This window comes from Chamaea fasciata, unplaced genomic scaffold (genome assembly GCF_029207755.1).
Source record: "Chamaea fasciata isolate MVZ Bird 193981 ecotype frontalis unplaced genomic scaffold, bChaFas1.0.hap1 SCAF_18, whole genome shotgun sequence".
Classification (NCBI taxonomy): domain Eukaryota; kingdom Metazoa; phylum Chordata; class Aves; order Passeriformes; family Sylviidae; genus Chamaea; species Chamaea fasciata.
Window position 1 is genome coordinate 10,504,508 of NW_027094103.1, and position 20,912 is coordinate 10,525,419.

General features: G+C 47.4%; 2 protein-coding genes and 1 long non-coding RNA gene across 6 annotated transcripts; 2 read left to right on the forward strand and 1 right to left on the reverse strand.

The window, feature by feature from the left end:
• Positions 1-907: 907 nt before the first annotated feature.
• Positions 908-7,151, forward strand: HVCN1 (hydrogen voltage gated channel 1). Of its 3 annotated transcripts, none has more exons than XM_066199530.1 (6): positions 908-945; positions 3,229-3,455; positions 3,908-4,012; positions 4,267-4,498; positions 6,378-6,490; positions 6,803-7,151. In XM_066199530.1, exons 2-6 carry the CDS (start codon positions 3,264-3,266, stop codon positions 6,866-6,868), a joined length of 708 nt encoding a protein of 235 aa, XP_066055627.1. In that variant the 5' UTR covers positions 908-945; positions 3,229-3,263; the 3' UTR covers positions 6,869-7,151. The 3 variants fall into 3 exon arrangements, with proteins under 3 accessions (XP_066055627.1, XP_066055625.1, XP_066055626.1); XM_066199528.1 differs by lacking the exon at positions 908-945 and adding an exon at positions 1,701-1,804; XM_066199529.1 differs by lacking the exon at positions 908-945 and adding an exon at positions 1,785-1,851.
• Positions 7,152-7,233: 82 nt separating this feature from the next.
• TCTN1 (tectonic family member 1) lies at positions 7,234-20,863 on the reverse strand. The gene is made up of 15 exons (XM_066199531.1): positions 20,687-20,863; positions 19,007-19,127; positions 16,974-17,104; positions 16,440-16,606; positions 15,941-16,028; positions 14,963-15,072; positions 12,321-12,341; positions 11,791-11,916; positions 11,098-11,223; positions 10,688-10,772; positions 10,202-10,340; positions 9,730-9,886; positions 8,921-9,046; positions 8,405-8,549; positions 7,234-7,613 (listed from the first exon to the last, which is right to left on the reverse strand). Exons 1-14 carry the CDS (start codon positions 20,847-20,849, stop codon positions 8,406-8,408), a joined length of 1,704 nt encoding a protein of 567 aa, XP_066055628.1. The 5' UTR covers positions 20,850-20,863; the 3' UTR covers positions 7,234-7,613; position 8,405.
• On the forward strand, positions 13,996-19,098 carry LOC136298645 (uncharacterized). Of its 2 annotated transcripts, XR_010723343.1 has the most exons (5): positions 13,996-14,097; positions 14,210-14,244; positions 15,947-16,060; positions 17,332-17,479; positions 19,017-19,098. It is a non-coding gene; the product is annotated as an uncharacterized lncRNA (long non-coding RNA). The 2 variants fall into 2 exon arrangements; XR_010723342.1 differs by lacking the exon at positions 13,996-14,097 and having other exon boundaries at positions 14,098-14,244.
• Positions 20,864-20,912: the final 49 nt, after the last annotated feature.

Sequence of the window (20,912 nt, forward strand, 5' to 3'; positions counted from 1 at the left end):
GCGCATCTGTTATTGCTGTTGTGGGTGACAGCACACGTGGAACCGGTTGGGATGTGCCTGTTCTGGAAGGGACACTCATCCCTCCTCTGGCCGTGCCACACCTTTGTCCTCCGTGGCTTGTTTTTTTCTCTCCCCAAACAGTTTCAGTGACACAGGTGCCTGTTCCGGGCTGTGTTCTCTGCCTGGCTGCATTCCCTGAGGCTGGGTCATTCCTCAGGCCCCTAGGGGTGGCGGTCGATGGGTCCTGTCCCACCACGGGGAAGGGGCTGCTGCTCCTGCTGCGGGTTGTGATCTACAGCTCAGGCACATTTCGTGGCCATTTTTTGGGGCTGGGTTGTTTTGATCAGCGGAGGAAGAGAGGAGGAGTAGATGCTGTTTGCTGACTGTTTTTCCATAATGATACTTGTAGGAATATCAAGCTGACACATGGAATGGCTGGAGCAGCCATGAGCCTCCCAAGGGCAGTGCCCAACAGCACTGGGGTGTTTCTCTGGTTTCTCCAAGGTGAAGTCTGCCCTTGCCATCCTGCTGTGGAAAGGCTGGTTTTCCACACAGGTCATTTCTGCCTGTTCCTGGTTTGCTTTGGATGTGTCAGGGCTGTTGTTGTGTTCAGCTCCAAGTCAGGCTGACTTCAATAACAACACATCAATTTTCCTTGAAATATGAGGACCTAGTCCCCAGCAGAGCTCAGGCCACAGGGAAACGGGGATTTTATGCACACACACACCTCGTGGTGGGGATTTTCTCCTTAAAGCCCACAGTCCTCACCCAAAAGGGGCTGGATCTGATGAGCTCTCAGGTGCAGATCTTCCTCCCACCCGTTACCTGATTACTGTTTACTGGACTCAGCTGAAACCAAAATGCCGAAATTAACTGGAAACCCCCAGGTAAACCTCCCTGTCACGGGGGCAGGGCTGTGCCTTTGCTCTCCCACCCCACAGCTCTGTAAGTTGCTGTTTTGGGGTGATGGTTGAGGGGTGGGGGACTTGGAGCTCCAGGAGGGTGTCACCTGTGCTCATTGCCCTGGGAAGGAGGACAGGGATGTGCGCTTTGAGATGAGGTGCTAGAAAATACTCAGGCTGCAGGAAAAGCTTTAAGCACTCTCCAGGAGGAAACCCATTCAAAGAAAGCAACGTATTTGGCCTTTAGAAGTGCAAAACTGGAGAGGTGTTTATTCCTTGGAGGAAGTTGGAAATATTTCCAGTTTGCACCAGCAGAGGTGCCACAGAAATGAGTCCCAGGTGCTTTTCACAGCTGAGTTTTTCTTTGGATTTCCCAAACTAGCTTGTGTTTGAGAGATGGAGGGGAACCCTAAACATGAAGAAGCCTCTGACAAGACACGAGCCTATAAATGGAGGCAGATTAATCCAGGCTCGATTCCTGGATTTTACAGCCCACATAGATCCCTGGACCTCCACCGACTTCATGGGACTAATCTGTGTCCGTGCTCAGCAGCTCTCTCTGGGCTCGGCAGAGTCACGGTTTAAGTTCACTATTCTCCTGGAACTTTGCTCGTTGTTTCGGGAGGTGGGGAAAAAAGTTTAAAAACAATGAAAAAAAAAGTTTAAACTCCATCCGGCCTGTCCCGTTCGGGCAGCTCCCCGCGGGCAGCTTGGGGAAAAAAAAGGCTGCGGAAATGGGAACTGTGGGAGCGGGGCCGTCGGGGATGGAAGGGGGCCTGGCTCGGGGACCCGCTGTAGTTTCTCGGGCGCGGCGGGGCCGCCCCTGGCCGGGGGGAGGCGGAGCCGGGCCGGGGGAGGCCCCGCGGCGGCGGGAGGCAGCGGGCGCAGCCGGGACGCGCACGGTACCGGGCACCGGGGGGCGGCCGGGAGGGTCCCGGGGCTCGGCTCGGTGGGTGCCGGGGCCGGGGTGGGTGGGAGGGTTACAGCGGGACCCTCCCGGGGCTGCCACGTCCTTCCCCTCGGGGTCCCGCCGAGGCCCGGGGCTCCGTCCTGCTCTGGGCGTCGCCGTGGCCGCTCCGGTCAATGCTGGGGACGGGGGAGGTTGGGGAGCCCCGGGGTCCTGGATGCTCCATCCGCCGGCGGCTCCAGGCCCCGAGGCCGTCCCGCACGGGGCAGGGGGCTCGGTGCCCGCGGCCGCTCCCCGCGGGCTCCGCTCGGCGCCCGGTGGCGGAGAACGAAGGTGCTGTCCCTGTGACAGCACCGTGGGACCAGCTCCCTCCTCCCGGCAGCTGACGAGGTGGCCGGAGCTGGGAGCGGAGCCCGCCGCGGCCCCGGGGTGGCGAGGAGAGGGCGAACAGCCCGGGGGCACGGGCGGACCTGTGGTGGCACCGGGGGGCCAAGGGAGGAGGCTTGTGCTGAGCTCCCCGGGCGGCTCTGCGTGCCCGCAGAGCGGGATGGGGACGTGCTGGCGGCAGGAGCGGATCTCGGAGGGTTTGTGGGCCAGACAGCCTCGCAGGGCTGCCCAAAGAGGAAGGGAGGTTGGCAGGGTTGTGATAACACGAGAGCCTCTCCTGCGGCCAGCCACGCAGCCCATCTGGAGGACCCCGGGTCTTGCTCTTCCAGTGAACTCGGAGTTTCACTCGTTTGGTTTTCATTGCTGGAGCGTGGCCTTAATCAGGTTGATGGTCCTGCCCCTCGCTGGGTACCCGCAGGGATGGGCTGAAGGTGGGATGCTCGAGGGTGAGGTCAGCTCTGGAAGGGAGAAGATGGGGAGGACAATGTCACCCACCTGCCAGGCTGGAATGTGGGCATCACCTGCTTAATTTGCCTGCAAAGGTTGAGACAACAAGGTGTCATTGGTGTTAATAGAGGGAAATTACGGCTGTTCCTCATCCTGGCAGGGTGACCAGAGGCTGAGAATGCTGGGTTCAGCTTCACCAACAGCTTCCCTGCATCAGTGTTAGAAACACAAGAGCAGCTTCCCCCACCTCCACCACGAGGTGCCAGATAAGGGCTGGAGCTTTTTGCTCCTGTAATCAATGCTTTGTTTGGAGAGGTTTGGAAATACCTTGTGAGGAAGTTCCTTGTTGTGGAGAAGCATGGTGGGGTGCAAACAGAACTGGGAAGGCAGCAGGGGCTCCTCGTGGTGCCGGGGGAGGTGATGCAAAACCAGCGGTATCACCATGAAGCAACTTCCCGTCAGCAGGGCCCGGCCAGCTGTGTCGGAATGTCACGCTCTTGTCACCCTCGCTGGGTGAGAAAAGGAAGATTTGGTTGCCTTGGTCAGCCCCAGACGGGGAGGTGACACTCTGCTCTTGTCCCTCAGACGTTGGCAGGGTGATGCCAGCTTGATCCAAAGCCATGTCCAAGTACCTGAAGCACTTCACGGTGGTGGGTGATGACCCCGTGCAATGGAGCAACGACTATCGGAAATGGGAGGAGGAGGAGGCCGGGGAGAAGCAGCCAGATGCAGAGATCAAGCTGGAGCCCCCCAGGAGACACATCTCCTTCCAGTACATGATGAAAAAGCTCTTCAGCTCTCACAGGTTTCAGGTGAGGCAGAACAAACCCAGGCCAAGGGCGCCTGTGACAGCAGAGCCGCTGTGGGATGGAGCTCAGGGAGAGCACTGAGGCTGTGACCCCCAGGGTGCAAAGAGCAGTGGCTGATTCTGAGCCGAGCTGTCCTGTCGGAACAGAGCAACTCTGCTGCAGGTGCAGATGTCTCCTGAGAGGAGACAAGCCCCAGTGCACAATCACCACAGCTCTGGCACGTGCTCTCCTCCAGCTCCTCGAGCCTCCCCACGCCAAGCAGGGGCTGGTGGGGAGCCAGGGGATTCCATGTCGAATAATCCACCATTCGGGGCAGCAGGAGTGGGAGCAATGGAAAGCTCCAAGAAACCCAACCAGCCAAATCGGGGTGTGTTTAGCTGAAAAGCTACATTGGCTCCTCTTGCTCCTCTGTCTCTGCTGGGGTGGGAATCATGTTGGTTCTTCTCCTCCAACAGGTCGGGGTTGTCTGCTTGGTGATCCTGGATGCCTTGTTGGTCCTTGGGGAATTGCTTATGGATTTGAAAATCATCCTTCCGGACAGATACAATATAACCCCAAAGGTAAAATGTGGGGAAACGTCAACATGAACAGCAGTTCACTCCCTTTGGGGGCTCAAAGCCCCTTGGATGGGCTGGGCAAGGCAGGACCTGGACTTCCAGCCTTGCTGAGCTGGTGGTCATGGAAGAAAAGTCCTCAGCCCTTCTCCTTGTACAGCCAAACCAGAGGTCCCCTCAAGCAGCAGGGGCTTTCCAGCCTGCCCTGCCTGTGTGCACTCTGCAGGGCTTCCTGCCTTAAACTTGTGCTCTTTCCCCAGGTTTTCCACTACCTCTCCCTGTCCATTTTAACCATCTTCCTGGTTGAGGTGGGGTTTAAAGTCTTTGTCTACCGCCGGGAGTTCTTCTACCACAAGTTTGAGGTGCTGGATGGGATCGTTGTCATCGTGTCCTTCATCCTTGACATCGTCCTCATCTTCTTGGAGCATGAGTTTGAGGCCGTGGGGCTCCTCATCCTCCTGCGGCTCTGGAGGGTGGCCCGGATCATCAACGGTGGGTGCAGGGCTGGGCTGGATTTGCCAAACTTCCCTGAGTTACCTGGGCTTTGTTCCTTCCTCAAACCCAACCCCTGGGGTCTTGCTCTCCCAGCGAGCTCAGAATTCCACCTGTGTGGTTTTCCAGGCTGGAATGTGGCCTTAACCAGGCTGCAATTTCTTTGGAGCAGTGACAATCTGCTGCTTGTGTTGGTGTGATGCCTCAGGTGCATGGCAGCCAGGCACATTCCCCCTAAAAAACTCCATAATGTGTTCCTGCACCCTTCTGGAGAGGGATGGCTCATGTTCTAAATTTCCACTGTAGGATCCTTTTGGCAGGGGAGCCCCTGTCCTCCTGAATTTGCTGCTACAGCAGAGCAGGTTTTGATGCTCTGTTCTGCTGGGACTCCATTATCCCCTCCAGGGATGCTGCCGGGAATGTCCTGATCTTACTCTAGATCTTTCTTGCTTGAATTCAAAGGGTTTGCCATGAAAAGAGAAATAGAAAATGTCCCCAAATCAGGCCTGAGTGATTTCACCGTTGTAACTGTAAATTGTTGCGAATAGATGTAAATCTGGACATATCTGAAACAAGCGTAGCTGCAAACATTTTCTTCCTTCTTGTGGAAGAAAGTTTGGGATTCCAAAAAACCTGCCAATGAGATGATCTCAAATTCCTGCAGGAAACCTCAGCTCTAGCTCTGTCCTGTGCCTATGTTCTCATTTTTGGTGGGTGCTCCATATTTGGCTCAGCTGTGATCAGAGGAGGGGGTTGCTGTGGCTGTGCCCATTGCCCTCAGCCCCTTTCAATGGGGAGAAAGTGCCTGGTTGGCAGGTGCAGCCAGAAAGAAGAGAGACATGAGGGCAGCTTGTGGCTTTCCTCAGTTCAGAGAGAAAGTCAGAGAGAAACTGGATTTGCGTGCGGCCGTGGGAACCACGGGAGCCTCGCTTTACACCACAAAACCGGGGCTGCGATTACAAGTAAATCCCCTCATCCTTGGGTGCTCCAGGCTCCCAGCCAAGCTTTATGCAATGTCCACCTGCTTGCAGCAAAAAGGGACACAGGCAATCTGCCCCACGCTGGAGTGTTGGGTGTCAGCGCCTGGCCACGGTTCCTGCCGATGTTATCAATGCAAATGAGCAGCAGCGCTGCTTTTGTCCTCGGAGAACTGAACCCCCGGAGCCCAAACCGGTGCCTGGAGCACTGGAATCAGGCATGATCCAGAGGAGCTGTGTTGGGAGGGAGAACGTGATGTTCTTCATGCTCTCATCGAGCTGCTTTGTTTTATTTTTGTGGGAAGAAAATGCCTTCAGTGTGGGGGCTGAGTTGACATGGAATCACCTAATGGTGCTTAGAGAGAAGTGACACCTCTGCCGTGAGGAGACACTGCCTGCTCTCACTGCAGCTGTGCAAGGTGAAACCAAAGCCCTGTGGACCTGAGGATGTGCCAGGTCCTGCTCCTTTGGGATGTGCCAGGTCCTGTTCTGCCAAGCCAGAGCAATCAGCCCAGAAGGTGGAGGAGCCCTGTGGCCCAGGCCTTGCTCTGCTGTCACACCTGAAACTGTAAAACACAGCACAGCTGCCCCAGCTGCACCCCAGGGCTCTGCCAAGGGAGAAAATTCAGATTTAGGCTTTGACTGACACGCAGAGTGATTAATTCAGCTCCGAGGCCAGGCTGCCTCTCCCCCAGCAGAATATGGGTATCCAAATCCCTCCGGAGGCTGATTTAAAACCCTTCCTCATTAAGAAAAGCACTTGGGAAGGGTGGTTGAAGATGACAGAAGCTGAGCTGGAGAGAAACACGTTCAGCTCCTGGAGTACAGAGCCTGTGTGCTCTGAACTCCTGCTCGTGGCTGTTTTACAATGTAAAGCAAACCCACTGTGAATTGTTCCACAGGAATAATTTTATCGGTGAAGACCCGCTCGGAGCAACAAGTGGCCAAGTTAAAGCAAGCAAACCTGAAACTTGCCACCAGGGTGGAACAGCTGGAACACAGCTGTTTGGAGAAGGTAAAAAAAAAACCCCACTTTTAATTTGGGTTTACCTGCTAATGGGCATCCTTGTGCAAGGTTGGCACTGTTGGCTTGGTTTCCTCATCGGAAAGTGTGGGGTGAGCTGGGCTGAAGCAGCACAGCCCTGCCCGCGCCTCCCTGGGCTGCTCCTCCTCAGAGGAATGATGTCCCTACCTCTGTCCTACTTCTTTTGGCCAGGTTGTGCTGTTTTCCTGCAGGAGGAGATGCATTATAGCAGTGGGAAGATCTCAGGGAACCTGTGAAGCTGCTTGCAGGCTGTTAATGATTTGAAATTTTTGTCTCCTACAGGAGCAAGAAATCGAGAGGCTGAATAACATATTGAAACAGCATGGACTCCTCAGCCAGCAAAAATAGGGGGCCAGTTTTCCATGGTGGGAATTCTGCTTGGAGATTGCAGTGTTGAAATCTGCCAGCTTGGCCTGAAAGGTTTTTCTGTCTCTTTGCTTCCTCTTGTATTGTGTTTTCTATAAACGTTTTCTATTTGACCCCACTTTGATCAGACCTTGAGATGGCAAAAATAGTTCTACTGGAAAATTAATCACACACAGTCCCTGTAAACAGTAATTTTTTCCCTTCTTGTACAGTTGTACAGTAAAAAAAGCAAAATAATTTAATAAAGACACATCTTTACAAGCTATACATCCAGAAAAGTACCGCTTATTTAAAATAATTTCATTTTTTTTCTGTGATAACAATCTTTGTTTGCAACAAACTCGCAGTATAAATGATAAGAACCCAGGCTGTAAAGGTAATTTCTTCTCCACCAGCTGCCTGTTCATCATCAATACATCTCTTTGCCAACCATTCTTTTCTGTTGGTAGTTTCCTCATTTCTGTTGCTGCTTGTGCCACCTTGTTATTTATATAACATTCATTTCAGAAACACCAACACACCACTCCTTTCCCTGACAAAGAAATCAGCCCCAAAATAGAGGCAAACATGTGCCATCTTACGTCAAACAATGGCTTGTTCCAGCAGCAGATCCCAGTTCTGATACTGCATTCCCTCATCTCTTCCTCCCTTTTCACTGCTCCTTCACAGCCCGTGGGGCTGCAAAGTTCTTTGTTTCCGCAGCTCGTAAATCCATGTATTAAAAGAACTGGAATATGTAAGAACAGATGTAGGTGAGTGCACTGCTGGGAGCAGTCAGACTCCAGAAAAGCCGTGAAAAAGCAAATTTTAAAGGGCCAGGCTGGTGTTTGAATTTTTTCAGGTACTAGAGTGTCCCTGTGGAGAGGCTGCTTGAGAGCTGAAGAGTGAGATTTAAGGAGTGGGAATTCTGAGAGATGGTGACTGCAGCAATGGATTTCACCCCACTCAGCTGGAGGGGTCACTGAAAGCACAACTCAACTGCTCAAATTGGTTTTAAAAAGGTAATTAATTAGTGGTGTGGGAAAAATAGCCAGAAATATGTGGCTCATTCATCTATGCAAGGAGATAAAGCAGAGGCCTTATCTAATAGCACATGATGAGTTTAATTAGCAATTTAGCTTTGCTGTTATGGGATCATGAACCTGCTTTCCCTGTGTGTCCCTGTGCTCTTCCCTTGCCCTCCTGCCTCTGCTGGGCAGGCTGAGGCTGGATCCCATGGGCTGGAGAGGTGCTGGCAGTGAACAGTTCAAACTGCAACCTTTGTCCTCTCTGCAGAGTTATAATTGGCTAGTTTCCACTTCATGGGGGTTTCTTCACCCTAAACCCTTTGAGAATCCTCACAAGGTCTCACCCTTCCTCTCCTGGCCAATTTTAGCCCAGTATCTACAACGTAGATGAAAGTGATGACCCATCACAGTCACAGGATAAACAATGGACTAAAAATAAGATAAAGCAGAAATACTGCTTCTTTTTTTTTTTTTTTTTTTTTTTTTTTTTTTTTTTTTTATGCATACTTACCTTAGACAAAGGGATAGAAAAAGTCAAAGGGTAACTTGATGTCAATGGTGGGCCAAGCTTTGTAGCTTGGCTCTGCAGGTGAAGAAATGTCAGTGAAAACCACAGAACTTGTTACAGGAATAATCCTTTCCCTTCCTGAGGGAAGCTGCAATGAAAATACAAACAGGGCTTAGCTTCAGTTTTCTATTTGTGCAATTGTTTTATTTGGTCTGGGTTATATTTGGTAAAAAGGTTGGGGGGTTTTTTGGTTTTTTTTTTTTTGGTTGGTTGGTTGTTTTTTTTTCATATAGTTCCATGTTTCTTTCCATAAATGATGTATAGATTTTTATTGAAGTGTGTTTTGGCAAGGAGCCCACAGTTGTGTTTGAGCTGGAAGAGAGCTGCTGGCTGTAAACACATTCTAATGTGAAGTGCTGCCTTTAGATAAAGAGATTATCTGGGTCACTGTCACACAGCTGATACCCAAGGAAAACAAGCCACTTGTTTTATCTTAAATCCTGTAATTGAATTACGTACCTGCTTCAGTGTGGTGGTGGTGATTGTGGCTGTAACATTCACTATCCTGGCTTGTGGATTGACCAGGGATCCATATTTAGTCCACTTCACTTCTATTCCCAGTGACACTGGGATTTGGCATGAGCTCTGCAAAGTGTGAGGAATCATCTCATTGCCTGCCTTATGCAGAAACCATCACAGCAATTAATTATTCATGTTATTAAAAGGGTAGAATGTCCCCAGAAGTCTCACTGAGGAGGTTACCAGAGCAGCTGCACCCTGCACTGTTGCAGGACAAAATCCTGAACTCTGTCAGGACAGAATTTTGAAGGCTACAATCTTAAATATTTTTATGCATTTCTTTTTGAACTATCACACTTCTGGTTGCAGAAACCATTCACTCTTTAGTTGCAGAAACATGCAAGAAACCATCCACAATCTTATCTTGTGCTTCTCTCTCTCTTACCCTGGCCTGGAGGAAAAGGGGAAACACTGATTCTGTTTCTTCACTCTGTCACCTCTGGTGCTTCATCCTTAGAAGAGCAACACTCTAACCTGTGTTTAAACAACTCATTTTGTACTCAACATGTTGCCCTGATCCATAGCTGAGGTGCCTGGATACCAGCTTGATTGAATATAACTTCTACAGCAAGAGTGAAACCCTCCTCTGTGAATATTCCATGAGTTTCTTCCAGCTTATTTCTGCATTCCCAGCCCCATTTTCTCCTCCAGTTGGTTCCTGCATTTTTAGGGTGTGAAGCTGAGCTGATGCTGCAGCACAGGCACAGATCTCGTGAGGGTGGAGGGGTTGGAAGTGGTTTAACTCTCACCTGTTCTGAGATGAGGAGCTGAGTTATTGGCACCCAGTCAAGCACATCCTGGGCTTGAGAATTCCCAAAGGAGGCCACGTACTCAGGAAAGCTTTGGCCCTTCAGCACATCATGAAGGGTCTGAGCCAAAGGCTGGCATTTCATAGCTGCTGTAATTCTTCCAGAAAACAAATAATAACAAAAAAAAAAAAAAAAAAAAAGAATTACAGCAAAATCCATTGGTTTGGCACAGTCATAATTTCTCCTTGCTCTCTGCTCTGTTCAAGCCTTCAGGCTACAGTTGCTAATGTACACAATCTTTCCAGGAGAAAGACCATTGTTAATTAAATGACATTTTTTATAATTAAATACTCCATTCTCAATACTCCCCCAGCTGTATAAATGGCCCAGGACCTGAACAGAGCCTAAGGGAAAGGGTTGTCAGAGGGTTAAAAGCATTAAATTAAACAAAAAAAAAAAAATTACTTCTTACCTTAACTTACAGCCTGATATCATGTTATAACCAAATAATACTGGGGCTCTGGCTCCCTGTGCTGCCAGGCAGTCCTGGGTGGATGTGCTGTGCAGAATGGTGAGTTGGCTGTGTTTGTTACTACTCTGAATAATGCCAGATGTAACACACAGTTAAAGGAAATTAAATGCTTGATGGATATCAGGGCCAAAAAAAAAAAAAAAGAATCCTTAATCATATCCTTAAAATATAGCAGCGAATGGCTCAAGACTCCTCTCACAGTGTGGAAAAGCACCAGGGTGTGCAATGAAGGGCTAAATGTACCTCACTGCACAACCCAGGAGATTGCAGTCAGAACTGAGTCATTCCCTCCTAAAACACAGCCAGAAAAGCACATTTTTATTTTTGGTAGAGAACAGATGTATTTCATAGATGGCCATGCTAGAAAGGGTTTGTGAGGATGGACCAGAGCAAGTGCAGCAAACAGAAATGCAGCAGGGAAAGGATATCCTTGAGGCTGGAATCCTGCTCTGACAGGCAGCCCAACAACATAACCAGGATTGCCACTGAGAGGAACTGGCCGTGTATTTTCCTGCAATGCAAACAGAGTATTAGTTCTTATCCTGCACTGAAGTGGTTGGAAAACACAGAAATATTTCAGTTATTTTAGGATTATGACCTGCCTTGAATGATGTGGGCAAGACTGTAAGTAAGGCTTTGCTTTCTCTGTTATAGTCACAAGCAGGGACTCGTAAATGTGACAGATTTTGGAGGCCTTTACTGCCCAGCTCTGAAACGCTGGGTATCCAGGGCAAGTTCTATTTTACCTCACTGCTAACAATTGTTCTGATTCAAGCTGAATAAGTTTTGTAATTAAATGTCTTTCACCAAGTCACCCATGACATCTCCACAGTTACCTGAGTGAAGCTGATTTCGAAGCTCTGCTCTATTGAAAGTGCTTCTTTGCTAATTGCCCCCAAGACAAAAGCAGCAGCTGCTTCTATTATTTCTCCTGTGTCTGTGTGGGTAATGTGGTAATTCACCTGAAAATTAAACGTTTTAGATATTAATTTGAACAAATACATAAGAGAAACTAGAAAAAAAAAATTCAAACATGCAAATATTTTCTTTCTTCCTTGCTTAAGGAACTCAGCTCCAGGCTGGGGATGGATTATATCCTCTAGAGGCTGGAGCCTCTTCACAACTGACTTCTTGATAAACCTAAGCACAGACACAATGCTCATCTACTTTAAAATTAACAGATGATGTGCAGCACCTATTCCTCTCCCTGTCATTAGTGCACCTGAAATCATCTTCTCCCAAGCATAAAGTAAATTCCAAACTCATGTCATTGTCTGTTTTGCCACATACACAGAAGTAACACCAGGATTTCAGCCCTGCTCCGTGTTATATTGCACGGAGTTATTTTATTGCAAAACACTCCCTTTTATCCAAAATCAGTGCTTCTCCCATGACATTTACTTGGGAGATATCACAGTATATGGAAAATTCAGGGCCTTCCTGACAGCTTTGCAGTTTGGGAATCAGAAGTGATTTGATGCACAGATGATTTCCATCGGCTCTGAGGAGGAAAAGGCTGCCAGACCTACCCCAAGAACAGCATTGATGCACATTTCATCCAAAACCATTGGGAGCCTCAGGACATCACTACTGCTCAGTAAAGTCCTCATTCCATTCAGAGCCTGGACAACTATGGACTGGACAGTAATATTCACCTGAAAAACAGACTCGTGTCAGCTCTGAACACCGGGTATAATTAATTTGGACTCTTTCTGTGTTGTTATGTGTGCGACCTTTCCGGGTTCTGTTCCACAGCAACAGCACTCAGTAATTCTCTGAACAACTGCTGTGCTACAAGTATTGCTGAAGCTCAACCAAAGGGTCTGGGTTTAAATAGAGATTTTTCTTGAAAAGAAGGAGTTTTATATGAGAGGAATGTATCAGCCTTGAATGTCTGCAGGCAGCATTTTATCTTGGAGTTGCTAAGTATTATTACTGATAGCTAATGATGTAATTTTTTAGTGTAAAGATTTGATCCATCAGTGAAAAATCCCTACTGACTATAACTTAATAGGAATTTTGCCCAAAGCTCTTCCAACTAATTTAGAAGGATACTTACCATCTGACTTGATTTGGGCACCTGAGGGAGAATAAAAAGACAAATTAAAGCAGTAGCAAAGATCTGACCTATTGCACGTAGCAGTCAAGTAAAGCAGGTAAGGCTTTGTCTATTTAACTCTTTCTCATAACAATAACTTTTATGTTATGGAGTTAACTGGATGTAAATCAGAGTAACCAGGAAGTGTGAGAAGAACTGCCACAATCCAATCCCCTCCTTCCTCTGACTCTTGGAATTATTCAGAGACCACCAGTTTAGGAAACCTGCCAGGCTGTGCTTCCCAAAGAAATGAAGAGCTTTTGTTGTCCTGCTCTGATGGTAAGAATTCCAAAGTTCCTTGGTCTCTAAACCAATAAAAGAGAAGTATCTCTCTTGTTACGTAGCACATGGATATTTCCACCCCCCTAGAAAATTTCCACCAAAAAAATTTAATGGAAAGGCAGAAATGTCGGACTAAGGTCATCAATCAGGGCTGTAAAATACTCCCATGGAGCACCATTTTGTCAAAGGTTTTACTTTTCCGACTTTCCAATGAACGTTTGAGTCACGTCTTCGGGAAGGGACCAAGGACTGGACTCTGATCATGAAGCAATTCTGCAGAATTATGATGGGATTATGATGGGAGAGCAGTGACTCATCTCCTGTCCCAGCAGGGAACACATTCCTGGGAGCTGGACACCTGAAGGTGATGCAGGTACAGTTTGTCACACATTTATCATCCCAAGGTACAGCTCAGCCATCAGAATGAGCTGGATGAATAAAAGTCCCTGTAAAGGTTAGACTCATCCTTCAGGGAACAGTGCTATTTCTGACTGGGATAGGAGGAGTGGAAGTTCTAGTTCCACTCCTAAAGTTCTGTTTATCCAGGACTGGGGTGATGGATGATGTCCCTGCAGGACACTGGCAGCCACACTGCTGCCTCAGCTTCCCCCCAGCCCGGCAGCGAGGCAGGAAAGGCAGGGACAGCTCGTTGCTTTGGCAACTCCCCACTAACCGTGGTGCGTGTGAAGCACCACTGGGAGTGTCCTCCTGGGAGATTCCAGGAATCCCCAACACTCCTTGGATCTGCTGGCCAGGCCAGGGCAGAGAGCAGAGATTATCTGCAGCAATTCCCGAAACGTTGTTCTCACTCCAGCTGCTCATCCTGGCAGAGGGGGTGAGCTCCTGGGGATGGGGATTTCTGCAGGACCCGCTGTCCCAGTGCTCCCAGTAGGGCTCCCTCAGTTACTGGTTTGCCGTTTCTCTTGCCGGCAGCTCCACCTGCTGGCACTGGGAGGGCTCCTGCTCTGCCCTGTGACCACCCTGTCCCCAAGGCCACCGCTTCTCTGTTACATCCCACCTCCAGCTCCCTTTGGGAAGGCAACCTTCCCACAGAGCATCTCCAGCAGCTTCTCAGCCTTCTCCAGCTCCTGCATCCGATCCTTCCTGACATCCAGCGTGCTCTGGGCAGAGCTCTGACCTCTCCTGAGCTCAGCCATTGCCTTGGCAAGCAGCACAGGGATAAGGGGTTAGGGACTTCTCCAGTCAGGACAGGGAATTCATCTTAAAATCAAACCCACGCAGCTGCTGGAGCCTGGCCTCAGCCACTCTTGTTCTTTTCTGGCCCTTCTGAGGCAGTTTTCTCCACTTTTTCCACAGCAGGAGGATCAAAAGCCAACATTTGGGAGCAATCCTTGGCTGATTTCAATGAGATCCTGAAGGAGCAGGAGAATGATCCCACCTGGGAGGGTGTGAACTGCTTAGGGGGCTTTCCTTGCCTTTGCGAGCTTTGGAACCTGTGAGCAGCCTGGAAGGGGTCTTGAAGCAGTTACTCACTGCTAATTAAATTAATTAAAATAATTACATAAATTAAAATAATTTTAATGGTGAAGAGGTTTCTGTTTCTTTAGGACCTTTAGCTTCTGGAAGGAACCATCAGGTTAAGGTATGATGTATTTCAGTTTCATTTTTTCACGAGTGATTTCTCTGTCTTCATGAATATCCTTACAGGAGATTTATTCATACAGAACACATCATCCCCCAGGTCAGAAAAGGATTAAAAAGTAGGCAAAGCTTTGAAAAACAACCCCAGACTGGATTTTAGCAGGCTGGATCCAAGGAAATTTGCACTCAGTCGTGTTCTTTGGGAGCATAAAGAAGACTGTGCCAGCCCCCACTATCAAAAACTGAGGCTTGGAGGAAAGGGGAAGATGCAAAGGATTAAACCTGACAGGTTCTTCTTTCAGTACAAAGTTTTACCTACCCTTTAAAACTCAGATTTCTTAGAATTATATGTTCTGGTAAATGGGCGTCTTGGAAAAACCTGAACATGCACAGAAATGTGAAACTGCACTAGCTCAGCGACATGACCTTGGCTCTCCAAAACTATTCTTTTTTACTTTATCTTTGACTATATTATTTATATTTGGCTAAGCAGAGAACAGCAAATGCTTCTGTTACCAAAGCTTGAAGTAAAAATTCCCCAAAGGCTTTCTGTATAGAAGTCTGCTGTATAGGGAGATGTTTCTTCCCAACCCACAATTTAAAAATCCAAATAAAACACCATATCCCCCAGTAAACAGAAGTTACTTCATTCTGCAGCTGCAAAAAAAGATGTAAAATATGAATATTTCCGCTTTAGGACTGTTTCAAATCATACTTACTGCCAAAATGCTGGAGTTGATATAAAACAACATGCTAAGTGCTTGAATGCTATCACATTTTTCCACACTTACTGATCTAATGCATTTTGTGGCTTGGTTTACTAAAAACCCTGAAAAAAAAAAAAAGTGACCAAGTATTACTGGAGGAAATGAAAGAGCAATAATGAAAAACAGTACAAGAACCTTACGTACAAGCAAAATTGAAAGTAAATGTCATCTCTATTGCAGATAAGGTTTTATGTGGGCTTTGAAGAATGAAACTTTTTCTATTCTCAAAAAAAAAAAGCTTTGACAAAAAATACTACTTCTCAACAAGTAGAAAAAGCTTCATGAAAATTACTTAATTTTTGAATCTGTTAATAAGATTTTTTTTTTCTTTCACAAGAGGCTTCAGTCCTGTAATCACCACCATGACTGTTATGAGACCACATTTAATGATGACAGTGGGGTTTGGAAAAATGCAGGTGTGGGTTTGGTTGTGGCTTTTTTTTTTCTGCCACCACCTCTGCAGATTTTCAGGAAATCGTGTGAAAGGTTAAAATGCAGAGCTCAGCCTGCAAACCTGACTTGTGAGAGGAGCCTCTGGGCAAAGGGCAGCGGCCAAAGGCTGCCCAGGCAGGGCTGGCTGGTGCAAACCCTCCTCCCTCAGGGTGTCACCCTTGTACTGTTTGATTAAACCAATTATGCCAAACAGGACGTTTGATTGTTGGATAAACAACCTTTTATCAAGATTCTCATGGATTTACATATCTCACATTCAGTGTTTAATAGAGACGCAACGCCACTTCCATTCTGTGTCTTAAAAAACCAAACAAAACAGAGAAACAGAAGTGATTTGAAAATCATCTGCTAATGAACCTTTAGCTGAATTCTCCATGGGGAGTGTGCCAGCTTTCTGACTGACTAATCTCAAGCCAGAGCAGAATACTAGAAAGAAAAAAAAACCAAAAACATTGGGATTTAAGTGCATTTTCCAACCTGCAGGATTTGCATCAGAGCACCAAGAAGAAACAACAGGACTTGGCAGCCTTAGAAATGCATCCTCTGTCTGCACAGGAAGCCCATACTGCCAAATAAAAACCACAGTCAGGTACACAGGTGTGTTTCAGCCCATGGAAAGCTTCAGAGCATTTTTATTAACAACAAATATGAATAAAAGCAGTACTTATTTCCACAGGATCTCTCAATGCTGCTTTGTGCAGCAATTCTTCAGCCACTGCTACAGCTTTACGTTGAAAATAGCAAAAAAAAAAGTGACTTCTTTTTCAAAGATCTTAAAAATCTAGTTCACTTTTTAAGTAAGTAAACACAAAACTTTATATTTCTATATTTAAAGACCAATACAAATTTTGTTTCTTCCAGCAGAACTGCATTATTTAAAAGCAGATGCAAACAATGCTGATTTATTCTTTCTGGAACAATCTAATTCTAATTGCATCAAATACAGTTACCTCCTATTGAATCAGAGATAATTTACCTCATATCTGGAAGTTTCATTTGCATCAGGGGGATTCTGAGCATCTGTGTCCAAATTCCAGCTGTCAGGCTCAGCACTGAAAGTAGCACCTCCAAATTTGTCAAGCAACTGATCAAAATTTTCTGGAGTTGGGATTTCAGGGGATTTGAGGTACAGGGCTTGTTTATCTGTCAAAATATTTAAAGAAGGAGATAATTTAAGGGAAAAAAAGAGATACAGAAATAATATTAGTAACAACGAGACCACTTTAAATATTATTTGTTTAGGATGCTAAGTTATTTACAAAAAAAAAAAAAAATCCCACCCAAACTATTTTGGTTTTTCCAGCAGAGAAGACCAAGAGTACCAGATGTTTAATTCCATGTTTTCACAAGTGAAAGGATCCCAGCACAAGGACTGTGAGCAGACAGAATTACCAGTTTCCTGAGAGGTTTAATAAGATAAAAATAGTTTTAAATTTAGTCTTTTTCTGGTACTAAAGAGCTTACAAAAAGTAACGCCACAATGCTTAATATTGCCTACAACTCTACTTACAGTTTGTAGCATGAATGCAGAAAATACTGGGATTGACTTGGTCAATTAATTTAAATATCCTTTCTGGTGGATTTGCTTCAACATCAAGAGAATACACAGCAGCTTTCTGACTACACAGCTGGCTGTCACCTCTGCAAAGAAACAAAATAAATGAATGATCCACTCAAAGTTAGTGTTGACCAGATTTTAAAGTTCTTTCCATCTACTGAGGCAGCATCAGAAAAATTTTTAAAAGCATGAAATAACTGAATTTAACACAATTTGTAGAACAATCATGCATCCTTAGAAGGTTCCTATTGTTTTACACTCTTGTGTTTAATAATAAATAATAGAGAATTCTCCCACATATTTTATTCAGCAGAGCAAACTGTGAGCAGCAACATGAAGGAAGGTAAGGAACAGACTGAGAGACGGAAAAGCAGTGACAAAATGAGAGAGAAAATGCCAGATTGGTTGGGAACCATTCATTTCTTCAACACAAGTAGGATGTCGGAGCAGGAAAACAGGTCAGTTTTGTGGATATTGGAATAATATTCATTTTGAGCAGGGAATGGGAAAAATTCCTACTTGAGATGCATGTGAAAGAAATGGCAGAGTGAGGAACAGGAGGTGAAATAACCCAGCCTGTCCTGGAAAAGTGTTTAAGGCTGTGCCACGGGCTCATCAACAGCCCAGAACTGCAGGAGAATGTGCCAGTTCAGAGCCTGGTGTGCCCCACATACTACAAACACCAGCTGATGATCCCTGTGAAACTGCTATTTAGCAGGATAGAGCAGCTAAGGACAAGCTCTGGAGAAGTGAAATGACTTTTAGAAATTTTGAAGCCTGGAGTTAAGCTCTTCCATGAGGTGAGTCATTTGTTAATAGGATCCCATCATAAATCAAACCCTGCTGCTGCTGCTTCAGAGCCCTCGCGGCCTCTGCCTTGGGATCAGGCAAAATAACACAAATATGCAAATGTAGGTAAATTCTGATGTAAATAACGAGGCCCACAACACCTGCAGACACTGAAAATCTCCTGGGTTCTCATGCAAAATAAACGTTTTGCACAAAAGAATTTGGGCAAAGAAACACAACTTCTTTTGAGGCATTTCTGGTTGACAAAGGCAGCACAGTCACCCGAGGCAATTAAAGTGTCACTCAGGAGGGCGTTGATTAGACCTTTCTGATCTATATAAATATCCGTAAATGGGGAGCAGGAGTCTTTGTGTGCCAGAACAATAAGAAACCACAGTCTGGCATGACTGCTAATTCAAATTTCAAAGCACCAAGAATAAACCCCAGTGCTCAGATTGGCATAATTTATACAGAAGGTGGGTTGAAAAGCTGCACTTATTGTTCTGAGAAGTCACCAGGAGATTTTTTTCGCACATTATGATTTTGAAGTGATGTTAACTCCTCTTTGAGGAGATGAAATTGGGTGAAGGTGTTTTCAGATCAACTAAATTGCAAAGAAACCACTCTTGGCTTTACTTTATTGGTATAATGTTACATTTTAGTGTTTGTGAAGTGGCCGTGGGAGAGCAGGTTGGGATGGTGATCTGTAAGACTAGGGTCAGAAAAACGTTCACGCTATTTCAACAAGCTCTAAATTGATTAAGTGTGTAGCTGATATCACAAATGTAATCAAAGAGATAAATTTACTGATAAAAACCGGTGATCTACAGAAGTGGCCAGATTGGTCCTGTGGTATCAGATTTCTTAACTTCCAGACACTGCATTGATGAAAGTCTAAAGATGCATCATTCTTCCCCCCCCGCCAAAAAAAAAAGCATCACCACCTAAATGCCCACGGAGAGGAGCACAGAGAAACAGGAGGAAAGCAAGGAACAGGAGGAAAGAGGGAATGAGTGGGAAAGAACCGGGTGGGAGGTGGATTTGCTGCTCTGCCTGGCTGGGGCCAGAGTGCAGGAGGAGACTGGTGGAAAGAGGGGTAGGAATTGGTCGGAGGCAGAAGACAGAGCCCTGACAAAGGCAGGCAGCAAATGAACCACGATTTTTTTTTTGTGCTTTCTGGTGATTTCTGCACTCACGTGACCACAGGGACGGAGCAGGAGGTGAAGAGGCTGAAGTCCTCGGCGCTGCAGTCGGGGTCACAGCAGCAGTTGACATCGCACTGTGCCACCAGCAGGTCGCAGACGCACAGCCTGGCAACTGCGCCAGAGAAAACGAGAACTGCGGTGGGGATTTGACACCTCACAGCGTGTCCCAAACGCTTCCACTCTTCACCCTGCCCAGTTTTTGACTGTGGGCAAAAGCTTTCTCCAAATTCAGGTTTTCTTGAAGGCATTTTTAAAAGCCCATCTTTTTCTGCTGCCGAGCAAATCTATTTGGAACACGTGGACAAAATCAAGGCATGTTAAATCTGGTCCCTGAGAAACAAAACCCCAGTTTCAATGGGGATTTTGGAGGTGTTAAAATCTACTCAGCCCTGCAGAGGAAAAAAAGTAAGAGATACCAACAAGGTGTGTTTATCTGCCTGTTCCAGCTTACTGGGAAGGAAAAGAAAAGATTTTGAAAGAGCAGAGAGATGTTTACAAGTATTAAGGATGTCTCAGGGTCCAGGAATACATTTCCATGATGTGCCAACAGAACCATAGTTGACTCCTCTGAAACTGTTTTTTCTCTCTGTTTTTAGATACTTTGAAATTAATTGCTAATAATTAATAAAATACACTTGGCAACTTCTTCAAACTCTCTGAGGTCTTCAAGTTTATAAATTCTAAGAGCAGATGTTTACTCTACTGAACTGTTTTTGAGAGTTGCTCTTCTATAATTAATTTAGACTTAAGAGAAGCACAGAATGAGGAAAATTGAGGCCAGTGTTTTATAGGAAAGACATTCAAAAATATTTTTGCATAATTCTTTTATTTCACTTTGACTGCTGCCCGTTTCTCTGTGGCCTCCTGGATGTTCTCTGACCACCTGAACAGTATCCAGGTATTTCCTGGAATCTCTGAAGTTCTGACCGTTCTGTTGGCTGAGCTTAGCCCTGGATCCTTAGCTCACCCTGTAAACAAGAGAAGTTTAAACACGGATGATTAGATTGCAAGGTTATGCCTGTGACATCAGGGATTTCAGTCTCTTTTCCCTAAGGAGGCAGCACTGCAGTGGGTTTCTTTAGGCAAGTAACCCACGGAAAGCTCAGCTGAGGGCAACACCACCGGCATATAAAAGTGTAGTAAATTACACGGCGTGAAACACCTCCTGAGAACACAGTAACCAAACCTGGGGAGCTCTGTTTTCACGGCAATGTACCCACAGCGCTGGGGCTGAGCCTTGGGGCAAAGCGTGCAGCCAGCTCGGGCTGTGCGCGGAGCTCTCCAAGGACACCCAGGGCCACTCTGGGCTCCTGTGCCGGGTCGGAGCTGCCCGCTGTGCTCAGAGCAGCGCTGGGTGGGCAGGAGACCCTGCCCTCCACCCCCGCCGAGCCTCAGGGCTGTGGGCCGCCCTGCTGTGTGATGTCCGTGCCACCGTCAGCGTGTCCAGGGGCCCGCTGAGCCTGCATGAGCTGGCTCCGAGCCTCGGCTGCAGCTGCCCAGGGGAGCCCGAGCAGCGCTGCAGCGAACCCCGGAGATCTCCGGCGGTTGTGCCAATCCCGGGCGACCCTGGAAGGGAAGGCCAAAGGCCGAATGCCCGAGGGAGGCCGCCAGCCGGGCTCCCCTCAGCCGGGAAGCGCCGCCGGTGCCCCGCAGCGCCGGGAGGGCACCCACCGTCCGTGATCGGGGCCGGCGGGCTGCGGACCCGCGTCTGTGCGGCATCACGAATGTCTGCGGGCTCCGTGGCCGGCTCTTCTGCCCGGAGCGGCGGTGGCGTTAGGAGGAGGAGGAGGAGGATGGGGACGAAAAAACCCCCGGGCCCCCGCGCCGCCGCCATGGCGGCCGCCCTTAGCAACGGCGCGTTGCCAAGGCGCACGGGGCATCGCGAGAAGGGCGGGTG